At 26.9% G+C, this 13,290-nt stretch overlaps 2 protein-coding genes across 4 annotated transcripts in view; one reads left to right on the forward strand and one right to left on the reverse strand.

The window, feature by feature from the left end:
* The window catches only part of LOC100163859, a 29,012-nt gene extending 22,016 nt beyond the window's left edge, over positions 1–6,996 (forward strand). The window contains exons 3-4 of the mRNA XM_001951276.5: positions 3,119–3,213; positions 5,091–6,996. Of these exons, the coding sequence (XP_001951311.2) occupies positions 3,119–3,213; positions 5,091–5,354 (359 nt within the window). The 3' untranslated portion in view covers positions 5,355–6,996. The remainder of the gene's footprint in view (positions 1–3,118; positions 3,214–5,090) is intronic.
* Positions 6,997–7,145: 149 nt separating this feature from the next.
* LOC100166575 (golgin-84) lies at positions 7,146–10,899 on the reverse strand. Of its 3 annotated transcripts, none has more exons than XM_016808200.2 (11): positions 10,724–10,865; positions 10,568–10,665; positions 10,319–10,486; positions 10,060–10,231; positions 9,851–10,001; positions 9,548–9,782; positions 9,066–9,311; positions 8,679–8,997; positions 8,548–8,602; positions 8,325–8,485; positions 7,146–7,387 (listed from the first exon to the last, which is right to left on the reverse strand). In XM_016808200.2, exons 3-11 carry the CDS (start codon positions 10,432–10,434, stop codon positions 7,328–7,330), a joined length of 1,515 nt encoding a protein of 504 aa, XP_016663689.1. In that variant the 5' UTR covers positions 10,435–10,486; positions 10,568–10,665; positions 10,724–10,865; the 3' UTR covers positions 7,146–7,327. The 3 variants fall into 3 exon arrangements, with proteins under 3 accessions (XP_016663689.1, XP_008187743.1, XP_008187745.1); XM_008189521.3 differs by having other exon boundaries at positions 10,568–10,669; XM_008189523.3 differs by lacking the exon at positions 10,568–10,665 and having other exon boundaries at positions 10,724–10,899.
* Between the last annotated feature and the right edge of the window lie 2,391 nt (positions 10,900–13,290).

Here is a 13,290-nt window from a genome sequence, read left to right on the forward strand (position 1 = left end):
TAGTAAACTTGTTGATCAATCATAATCCGTTTTCAAAATTAAATTCTGTCAAACCAAATTCTTCCAGTTTTGTCTAGCTTATTGGTCTAAAAGTCACTTATTTTTCATCTGCTGCAGCCCTCTTAATTAATTAATTTTATAAAAACAAATTAACATTCGGCATTTTATGCATTTTGCTTAATGAACAAATTTTTATTTATATAATTGTATTAATTTTTATTAATAAGATTCATTTTTCAAATGGGAAATGGACAATGATTGTGTAATCAAGTTTAAATTTTATATGTAATTTCAAATTTGCATATCTACAAGTTTTTATTTTTATACCGTATAAAATGTATATAATACGGTATAATACAAAAAATTATTATACCATACTTAAATACAACATCATTATACAAAATGTAATACACGTATAAGTACCTATAATACAGGGTATAATTCGATTAATACGGTATAATACAAAAATAAAATAAAATACTGTATTTTTACATCATTATGTATACGTGATACGTATACATTATTTAAAAACTGACGATAAAACGAATTGCAATATCGATAAACTCCATATACCAGATAAAAGCTCAGATAATATTCGTATCAGCTAGATATTATTATGTAATTGATTTGGCTGAAATAAATAAATATAAATAAATAATACCTACGTATATCAAATAGTTTTTAAGTTTACCATAAAATATATCCTAAAACAATTTTGTGTCAAAACATATTTTGAAGTTAGATATTTAAATTATCCCAAACGTAGGCCTCGAGCACCTGTTTTTTTTGTCTGTTGGCAAAATAGCAAAATTTAAAAATATTTATAATACACAAAAAATAATTCATTTTGCCCCATCAAACACGTCAGGTTCAATCGACAAAGACATATAGTAAGTGTAGCCAGTACTCAGTAGGTACTTTATAATATATTACATTATACATTTACGAATATCATCTATTTTAGGAAGATGTTGTTTTCATAAGTATGCACTATTATTCTTGAAAAATGACAACAATATAAATTTAACAATATAGTATCCTAACAATTGGCTTACATAAATTATTTTCTTCAAATGTATAGTTTTTAAATGCGTCAGTAAACTGATTACAGTTCAAGTATTGTAATACTTATCACGATTAGTATGCACTACAGAACAAAAAAAATTAGATGATGAACTGGGATGAATGTAGTTTCAAACATTTGAATATTTATCTAGGCTAACTGTAAAATAATAAAATAAATACAAATCATACACAGAAAGCTTAGTACCTAGGTATATTTAATGGTGGATATCTACAACCTACTTGTACCATGAATTAATAATATACCCACATATTATAATTATGTTTAAATTTGTTATTTTGATTTTGAAAACCTTCAAGCATTTTTCATCCTATTTTTAATTGTTATCAATTCAAAACCACTACTATTTTCCTCTTGTTTCTTGACACATGTGTAGTACACTGTAGTAGTGCGAGTAGGAATATAATTATAATATTAAATTCTATTTTAAATTTACAACCAGACAACCTATAACTATTGTTGTAATTTTTCAGACCATTTTTCTCAAAATGTTGATACGCATTAATCTAGTAATGGTCTCTAAATGGATATGTAAATCCATCTTGATTGGACTAATGGCTTAATAAATAAAATCGTTTTACGCGTTTAAAATATTAGCGGGGAAGAGAAGTTTCGTCTAAAAATAAAATTGTAAATACTCTATATTTTCATTATTTTGCACCCTACCTCATTCCATTCTTATCGTGCATAATTTATTATTATTTAAAACTCATGACGTACATAATAATAATGTTATTTGTAGGTAATTGCATAGGTAGTAGCATGACGTATGTGGTATATAATGCGTGTAGTTGCATAGTTGCATATGACGTATGTATATGGTACATAGTAATATGAAACGCGCGTGTGTGTACAATATAAATATATAATGCAACAATTATTCAATTGTATATTGTTGACATATATTGTTTAGCATACACTTGGATTTGTAATAATATTATGAATTATCTACCGGCTACAAATTACTCATCATCGCTGAAAACTGATAACACCATAATATATAAATTATGGTGGCGACAATATAATATCTATATTTTTAAAGGCACCTACTATATTTATAGCTGGCCACTATTAAACGATCTCATTTATTATTTTTTAAATTTTATAAAATTGTATTTTGTTTTAGGTTCCTGATGTTTTTTATTAGGGGAGTGGAAGAATGTTTTTCTCTCCCCACAGTCTTACTTTCTAAATGCGCCTATACTCATATAAATAATTTTGTCTTATTATTCAACTTATCAACAATAATTTTATTTGTCTATTATTATAGTATTATAAGATATTAATTTAACTTAAAAATACCGCAACCAAATAATCAGTATTTATCTACTAATACGAATGAATTTAAAATTAAATGGGTAATATATAGAAATACAGTTCATAAAAAAACAAAAATGAAGAACAGTTCCTAGATTTTATTATTATTTCTTTATCGTTAAATATTTGACGGTACTAAAAGGGAACCAGAAAATGAATCTATTAATTACTTTGTTTCCCTATAGTCAAAGAATTATCACTTAATTGAATAAAACCTATACAAAAACTCTCGTACAACATACACTATAGGTACCTATTAATTTGTTGATTGAAATAGTTGTAATCTTTGAAAATCCAAAATCTGGTATACGAATCAGTCGCTAGTGGTTTACACTCTATTAATCTAGGGTTAATTTTGAACAATGGGACTACGGCGGAAATAATAGAAAGAATCATCATTTATCTGGCATCTGTCAACTTATTTAACTCGTTTTTTTTTTTAAATTTCATTAGGTTTTTTTAAGAAAATGTAATTCATTAATCACTTCACCTCCTATTAACCATTAAAACATTGTAAAATATTCATATGGCTACAGCCTAGTAGCCTACAGACACTCGACAGCTTAATTATAGTATTATAGTATTATAGTATAATGAATTTCAAAAAACTAAGAGAACATCATACCTTTTACTTTTAAGTTATGAGTACCATTAATTAATACTATGAATGAAAGAAGATAAAGAATATTGTGAAATGAAAAATATTTTTATTTTCAGATGTTCGAACTAACCATCAATGGACCCCTTGTCTAAGGAATCGCAATTCAACGTTTAGCAATAAAAGAAATACCTCCTACGCTTCAGCATTAAAGGTAAATTTTCAACCTTGATAATTTGTACATTACTTATTAATAGTTCATTATAATATTCACAATAGCCAATAGATACTATAACTAGTACAACTTAACTATATTTTATATACAACTATACAGTGAGGAATATAATTTAATATTATATTTAAAATATAAACATGTTTACACAATTTATTATTTATAGGAACATGCCACATGGTATGAAATCAGTGGCAGTTCGCGGATCTAGAATTTGGTTATGGTGGGCACTAGCGTAGCCAGGGGGGGGTTTGGGTGTTTAACCCCTCACCCCCTCCATTGACATTTTCCCTCCTAATAAATATATTGTTTATATGGTTCGGGACTGCTTGCAAGTTATAAATTTGTCTTATGAAATGGCGAAATTAAATACAAAGTTTGAATTTGCACATTTGTGTATTTTTTAACTTAAATGTACATACAATTGTCGGGAAAAATTATATTTGGTTAACATAGAAAAATATCTTAAAAAATATTATGATTGGTTAGGTAGAATAGGCGATAATTTTGAGATTTGGGGAGACCTAAGCCTAATACCATACTATTATAAAATTGAATATAGGATTAAAAAAATTAATTAAATTTTAAATAAATGTTTAAGTAAAAAGGGTGGAGGGCTTTTAAAGTTGTTGGTGGAGCTTGGCTACAGTTGGCCCTATGTTTGCATATGTAAGATTTCATAAGTCTCTTTATGACAAAACTGTGTTTAAATTATAATTGACATCTAAATTGTAGATTGTACGAAGAAATGAACATCAGTAGATACGTATTCGTTTATCACAGTGTTCGCATATCACGTTATTCGTTATCGCTTATTTTATTAACCTAGGTAGTATTGTATGCCAGTATTTTTAAAAAATAAGTTGTTATTTATTTAATTATTTACTAGGTTTATATACCTACTTATTTTTTAGTTTTTTATTACCTAAATTCAATAAGTTTTATGATTTTTCAAAAGTAATATAAAAATGTTGCTACAAAGTACATATTATATTTAAGCATATTTTGAGAATTTTGACTGCTTATTTTGATAATTTTTAGTGCAACAAGTCAAGTCCTGGACCCTAAATTTATTTATATACGAAAACTGTAAAAACTGGGTTTTAATCTGTACTTAAAACACCCCCCCCCCCCATTTCATAATCCTGGCTACGCAACTGATGGTGGGTCCTATAATAAAGCCTCTTTATACCTAGGTACCTACTTATAAAGAACAACTTCAGAGTGACAACAAAATTAACCTATTTTTTTGGTTGTGGGTAGGCTGCATCTGTACTTTATTCAATAGCTAAGTTCTACGTGACAACTGACAACTGATATCTAAGTAGGTAATTTAAAATAAAAATTAAGTTCAATATATATATATATATAATATAATATATATAGTTCAACAGTGGGTGATTTAGTTCCCAAGAAGAGGGACAGTTTTTCGAAGATGGTTTTTTTATAATTTTGAGCTTTGATCTTTGAAATTTTAATTTTAATCATTAACTCATTTTAAATTCGATACAATTTGACGTCAATTAATATTTGTACTTAGTAAAAATTACAAAAATTGAATGTATTAAATATAAATAATACATTTTTTTTACACTAGTTTGTGAAATTTGAAATTATTATAAATTATAATTATGTTATAAGTTATAATACTTATATACCTACTAATGGTACTAGTACTTATCCCAGTTAACACTATCTTATTTGGGCAACAGGGGTAAGTGCTCAAGCCTCAAGGTATGACATACACGGGGTATATGCGTCTTAATTTAAAATACTTGTATAGGTACCAAAATAACATACAATGCCCAGTGGCCAGTACCCATATAAATGTATTAACTATGGGTTTTATGTTGTTGTAGCCGGATGACATGAAGAGATTACTGCGACGGGATAACGGATCACCCTCATCATCGGACGTGGAGGCGGTGGCAGCGGTAACCGAAGAGCAAATGAACGCCATACGCAAGAGACAAGCCCTGTTGCTAGTTGCCATCCAGACGATGACGCTGTTTCACCACAACCAAATATTGGAGCACAAGTTGTCGGCATTGCACCGGAAAGTGGTGCAGTTTCAGAACAGACAAAGGCAGAGGAACGTCAGATCAGCCGCTGCTGAGGAATAATAGTTTGTCATCACCGTACCTATATGATGAGGAGGAAGAGAAGGAGAAAAATGTCACTGCAGTCACATCGAGCTGATTTTTAGTCTAATTTCGGTAAAACAGACAACACACACACACACACACATACCACTCGCACATAAGATAAGGAATTATTGTATATATAGGTCGATTATATTATAATTTTATTTAATTAGGTATTCATTTAAATGTTATTATTATTATTAGTAGTAGTAGGTTAGTATAGGTATTCGTTTATATTATAATTATTATAGTTTATACCATGCGACGGTGTTAACTGTTAGTAAAAAAACTGTTAGTACTGTAAGTATTAAATATAATTGTGGTCTATAATAAACTGTACATAGGTATATTTATGTTGTAGAAACATCGGGTAGAGACAAATATCGTCCAACACTACTATACGCGCGTACCAGTGATATTTATAACGAACAAATTACATTTTAATTGCTAAATTATTTTGTATTACTATTTAATAATCTAGACTGAACTAAATGTGTAATAAACCAAATACCAATGAGCATTTATAAGTTAGGATATTCTGATAGGTGCATCGCCGTCTTGGCCGTAGCTACTCCTGGGATTTAATCATTAAATTCCAATTTTCAATATTGTATATGGTACCTACTACCTATATACTTAATATACGTCTTATTCTTAAATAATTTTAAATAATAAAAGAAAAAAATGGTTGTGAGTATGGAAGTTACCTCGAAAGATGTAAAAATACAAAAATGCAAAAATACATAGTTGTGGAATTGTGTGATCCAGAAATACCAAGTATAGTCCGTTTGTATACTGTTCAATCTAAATGGACCTGAAGTTGTGTAACCCTCGTCGTTTTATTTCTGTTGTCGCACGCTATCAATTTGTACTTTTATTTTTTTAAATGTTTGATAAAATAATACCACATTTTGATATTATTTCTTGTTCATTACGGTTTAGATTGTTTTTAAAACTGAATAAATAACATATTATAAAAATATAAACACAAGTCAGAGTGTACTCTTATGTATATTGTTCTAAATCTTTTGTTAAGACAATTTATTATTTATTATATAGTTTGGAATTTAAAGAGAAAAATTATAAAAAGTATATTATTATGTATAATAATATTATTATTTATTTAAGTAAAAATTAAGATGTACTTAGTATAATTATGTGAATATTTTAAGAAAGACCTAATTGAATGTATTTGTTTTTTTTTTTTTGCTTTAAAATTGTATTACACTTATCAATACATACAAAATTTACCAAAAAAATATGTTATACCAATATGACCCACAGGAAAGTAAGAATGACAATCAAACCAAATTGAAACATACCACCAAAGAAAAATGTATAATACAATGACAACACTGATAACTTAGACTTTAGACAATCATACCTACATCAGTTTCCGACTTGCATATCATCCAAAATTAAGTTTGAAATTGTTATTCTCTTGTACGGAACTAATTGACAAGTATAAAAGGCTTGATCGGGGGTTATTATAACAATAATGTAAAAATGATTATTGTTTTATTTATATTTTCAGAGCCTCACTATATTCGATATAATTAATAAGCTGTCATATATAAGTGAACAAATGGTATCATTGTATAATATATTATAATTTATTTGATGTCTGTATAATATTGTAATGTGTTAATGTTACTTAAAAAAATAATATTATTGGTAAATTTTATAGCGTAATTGGATATGGGGATAACTGATTTAGTATTATTATGATAAGTATGTAAGGATAGAAATATTGTAAATAAAAAAAATAAATTAATAAAACTGTTCCTTGATATATAATTCTAAATAAATGATATTCAAAAATAAAAATAAAATAGAAACAATAGGTATAGTTAATATTATAACATTTAAATAATATAATATAAGTGTTGAATCACTTGAGTACTTGAATATTATACAGATGTTTGCAGTAATAATAAAATATAAAGGCAATTTTAATTGGTTTCTGGAGTATAAGAGAATAGTATCAACATCACCCACAAATGAAGTATCACCTGAAAAATTGGTTGCATATATTAATATAGGTAATATAGGTATATATATTTTAAAAGCAATTACAACAAACTCAGTAACAAAATATTTTCAATACTATATGCCTATTAAAATTGGTTAAGAGGATCATACAGGTAGCATGTGTTATCTCCATCTTAAAATAAGTTAAATTTGCGTTCAGCAATCATCAGAATACATTTTGTGTTGTTGGTTTTAATATTACAATAAATTTAGTATTTCCCTAATATCTTACATAAGATATTCAATCTTAAAATATTTTAACTAAAAGTCTTAAAATAAAATTTCATAAAAAACAAAAGTTCAAACACAGTAAATGATCTTTAAGTTTGATATTAGGTCAATTTACTGTTATATTAAAACTAACAAGACAAATGGATTCAGCTAAATGCAAGTTTGCTATGTTTGTCAGACGAAGACAACATGGCCACTTGACAGTTTTTTTTTTATATTAACTTCAAAGTAACATGAACATTTCTATTAAAATATAATACAATATAAAACACCCATATAATATTTTTAATATACATTTTAGAAACAAAAATATTTCTGTATTTCTGTATTTGTACAGAAGTATTAATAATTATGTTAAATTGTAAAGTGTAAATAGAAAATATGAATTAATCAAAGCTGTTTATTATTCATTTGTTATTATTGTTGACAATATCTTGTGCTTTTAAACTGTTAATAAATATTGCATGACAGAAATAGTTTAATTTGTATTTTTCATTTAAATTATTCAAATATTTTTGATTAATATTCAAAATTTAAGTCATGAAGCTAAAAATGCTGTAATATTGTATATCATAATATACAATAGATGCCACAAAATATTTTTATTTACTCAATTATATATAAACTAAAATAAAAACCATTCCAATTTTATTAAGTAGACAGTAATTTATATTGAAAAATACTCACCACATAAACAAATAATATAGTTCTTAATAGTGGATATCGTCGTAAATACATTCCTGTTCTTAAACCAAATGAATCTAGGCTGGTATAAGCTCGTTTAACTCCTCTTGCTACACTAGTATCAAATGCTTTTTCTAACATGAAATGAGGCACTTTGGCTTTAGCTAAAATCAAAATATATGTTGCATAATCATAACGACAATATTATTAGCAAACACATTCTTACCATCATCCGTATCATTAACATTGATTATTACATTTGATTCTTTTTTCAATCTTGTCTAAAATTATTTAAGAATAGTTATTCAAATAGGATATTAAAAAGTTATTGTCATAAATATTGTTCTTAAATCATACCTCTAAACTCTCAATTCTTATTGCCATTGAATTATTTTCAGCTAATACTTGTTCTAGTTCAGCTTGTTTACATGCCACAGCCTTTTTAAGTGATAACATCTGCTCATTCATTACTCCCTGACCATTAGTTATGTCTGCATGATTATTACAACTATCATCTGTAAACGATTCTAAATCAATATTTGCAAGTCGTTCTTTAAAACCACTAAGATCGTGTAGTGACTTCTGTAAACCACAATCAATAGAGAGTAAATTACTCTTCATGGCATTTAATTTGGTTAATATGTCTGAGCGTTCTAATTCTGAAGTGCTTAAAGCCCTTAAACATTTAAAAATGTATAAGATAATAGTGTTATTATTGACAAAAAATTAAATAATAATTGTTACCCTTGATCAGCAGTTGCTTGTCTATTAACAATTTCTAAATCATTCAAACATTCTTTTAATTTTAGGGCAACATTGTTCAAATTTGTTTTGGTGAACGTAGTCATTGTATTGCATTCATTAGATAAGTTTGTTAATATTTCCTTTTTAACAGTGTTTTTATTTTCAAATTGTATATTATTAAGTGCCATTTCCAAATTTAATTTTTCTGAGGTTAAATCATTTATCCTTAATTCATTCACCTCAATTCTGCACAATGTTACAATATTTTAATTTTATATATCAAATTGAATTTGAAATAAGGCCTCATTCATACAGCGACAGTTGCATGACACCAGTGTCGCAATATTCAACATATTAAATATACCAACACTAGGTGTCACGACACACAATATTATTAGTGTCACCGTGTGAACAAGGCTTAACACATTTTGTACATAATAAATAATTATTAAAATATTATTAATAATAGTTACTAGGTTTACATTTTGAGTAGCGTTGATATTTCGTTTTGTAAAATTTGGTTTTCATGTACTAAATTATTGTCAGAAACTAAATTATTTTCCCCAGTAACTGAATCTCGGGTTTTAGATTTTTCTTTCAACCGGAACATTACATCTTGAGCATTTCGTAATTGAATATGTGCTTCCTGCAGTTCCTTTTCCAAATTAGCGGAATGTCTTTTATTCACTTCAAGTTCCATTGATATTTGATTAATATCTGTAAGCAGGAATATTGTATAATAAAAAATGAATATAAAATGGAAATTCACCGGTAAAATTAATTACCTTTATCTGCAGTTTTCAACTTGTATTGCAATAATGACATTTCATTATTTAACGTTCTTATTTCATTTTTTAACATATGATTTTCCTCGGTCAACGGTTTGGATATTGGATCAATTGAATTATCGATGTAAGTAGTAGATTGACCATCATACTAAGTGTAATTACTTACTGTTAGATTCAAATAATAAATTAATAGCCATAAAACAAACCTGGGATTGGATCGTTGAATCATGACTATTTAAATACTGCAATAGATGCTCATCTGATATACGAGAATCACTTTTAGGTTTCTTGATTAAGGACTTCGTGGCAGGAGAACTGGGTACAGACGTGATGGGTTTATTTTCAATTTCAATCGACACATTTTCCGATACCGGTGTTCTTAAAAGAAAAAAAATAACCTTACTATTAGGACATACTGATATGTGCATATTTTATTAAATAAATGTACTGAATCCAAAAAAATACTTGAAAACATCTTTCAGTGGCTTTTCCTTTTGATGTTGTAAAACAACCGCTGTGTTCTGGTCGATTTTATCCAGATAATGTTCAGCTTTACCGGCCAAGTCTATGAGCCATGACATATCTTTAAGTTAGTAGTAACCCAGAACTCGTTAGTCCACTGTTCAATTAATACTTCATCAACAAAACAATAAAACTTTAAAACCTTGATTAAAATGTTATAGTTAGGTAATAATATTAAATAATAATTAATACTTCACTATTGTGCTGCGATACTATAGGTAACAGTGGGGTATTAGCAGTAACTTCGTGATACCATAATACACAATATTTATAAAAATCATAGATGATATCTATCTAAGATAATAATATTATAAATATATATATAATACACCTTATGCATATAATTACCCATTCAACATTTTAGAAAGTAGATGACGTAGTAACTGTTGAGGTCAGTAGAGTTCTTCCCTTGATAATATTTATTATTCATAGCTGATAATATTAATCAACGGGTCAACAATTTAATTTAATTTTTTCTGTGCAAGGTGTATTGATATTGGTGTCGTCACTCTGGACCACGATTAAAGATATCTTAGTATATCTTAATCGTGCTCTGGACCCCTATACGTATACACTCTTGATTGAAAATATTACCACTATACTATAGTCAACAGAGCGCGCTTCCTGTCCTATGAAGGCCTGTGTATTCATACTGTTAAATGCAAAATGTCTTAAAAATTAAGAATTAAAATGCTATTTTTTTTTAATTGAAATTTCAAATTAGTATTTACAAAAACATTGAATAATAAAAAGTTTTTTTTTAATCGAGTTGGCACAATAAATTGGAGCCTGTAATTATACATGACATTTGCATTTTAATCATTTGCAATATTTTTTATCGAGTAGACATCAATTATAAAATATGATGTATAATTAAGTCACTTCTTTGGATATTTGCATCCTTCTTAAAATCTTTAAATTAAATTCAAACTATTATGGTTCTGCTCCTAATTTTAACAGTAGTCTGGTAGAATGGAGTATTATTTTCTAGTGCTCATAAAAACTCTAAAAACATGTTTAAAATATTTTGCATATTTTATTTTATGATTAGGTATATTATTTATATTATAATATTATTCAATAATAGTTATCTTATAAGCTTCAAAATAATTTTGACAAAATTATTTAGTTTTTTTGGTGTTTTCTTGTTTTTAGCAACTTGCTAATTTTTTTCTTTTGCAAGTGAATATCATTCTTCTTTTGACATAATGCGTTATGATATATTTGGTTAATATTTGACTGTGTATTGAGCAACCAACCTTTGTCAAAAATGTTATTTATATATTTCTTCAATAACTACAAAAAATGTTTGAAAAATATATATGAAGTTTTTAAATTGAAATGCAACATTACAAACATGATCTTTTACCGGGACAGATAGTTATATATATTTAGATATATTACCTACGGTATAATCTAGTACAGTGCTTCTCAAATTTTTTTATATGAGGCTCCCTAGATTTAATGAAAAACTGTCAAGGCCCCCTTAATCAAAACTATTAATTGTTTTTTCTAAATTAGGTATATACTAAAATTACATGTACTATTTCACACAGATAAATTATTAAAATGCATAGTAAATTAATGTTTTAAGATACTTTTGAGAAATATTAATAATAGTATTAAAATTTAAGTATTTAAACTTTTACCATAAACGTTTAAAGTTTAAAGAAAATAAGCACTGATCTAGGATGACCATATAAGTCTATCAACCATTTAGCATATAGATATGTTTCTATACCAAGGTTCTCAGTTAATATATAATAATATATAGGTAATAGCATTGATTTTATAATATACTATAAATAGTAAATACTATGAATATATTATAAAGTCAATGGTGATAGGCAGTGGCGAGGCGAACTATTTTGAAGTATTTTCAAACAAGGAGCAAAGATTTTATTCTAACCACCCATCCACCCAATATTTTATGAAAAAAATTGCGTTAACTTAAATTATATTTATTATTTATTTAACATGTATGTATAGGTACAATGTTCAGGTACATTCTTATAACGTTTGAAGTTAATAAGTAATAACATACATAGGTAGCTTCTATTTTATTATTTAAATTATTTTTTAAGATTTTGATCGGAGCAAAACAATGTTGGTCTCCGATTTTCTACTCCAGCATCTTTTTGCTGATAGGAAAATTAATCTAGTATTTTTTTTTGAGGTGGGGGGAGGGTAGAAATAAAAAAATTGAGTTATTTTCAAAAACGTGGTAAAAACTAAAAAAAATAAGGAAAAAAGGTGGGTAAGTGGATATCGCTGTGCCGTATAGTTTTAACTACCTACTTTTTAATATTAAATTTGATAAATATTGTCAAAAATTGAACTTTAAATAGGTACATATAAAAAAAAAATATGCTTTTGTATTTTTACACTGCTATTTAAGCAATATATCAGGAGCTTTGTAATAAACTTTGATGCTTTTTGGCCCAACAAATAAAATTTTGTTGAAATGTTTAGAAAACAATTTTTAAATTGCCCGTAAACAGTTCAAAACACGTTAAAATATTTTGAAAATTTATCAAGTATAGGAGTTTATAAAATAAGCATATGATATACATGTGTATATAAAATGCTAATATAAACAAACAGTAAAATTTTCATGTATCTACGGTCATTTGTTGTAGAGTTATACCAAAAACCAAAATCGATTTTTTTCGAAAACCATCTTTGCGTAAAAATTCCCGTTTTTCTTAATTTTTCTTTTCTTTTTCCAGCGCTTTCAAACACTATAAGGATTTTTATTTAGAATTTAGACCCTCCCAAAGTATTCATTTTTCTATCAGAAAAGATACTGTTGAAAAAAATCTAAGCATTTTTACTGTCCTAAAAGGTGATGACAGTTTAAAAATTTAAAAAAAAACACATCATTGTAAAATCAATATACATATTCATCGCTCCAC

The sequence above is a fragment of the Acyrthosiphon pisum genome, chromosome A1, assembly GCF_005508785.2.
Source record: "Acyrthosiphon pisum isolate AL4f chromosome A1, pea_aphid_22Mar2018_4r6ur, whole genome shotgun sequence".
Classification (NCBI taxonomy): Eukaryota; Metazoa; Arthropoda; class Insecta; order Hemiptera; family Aphididae; genus Acyrthosiphon; species Acyrthosiphon pisum.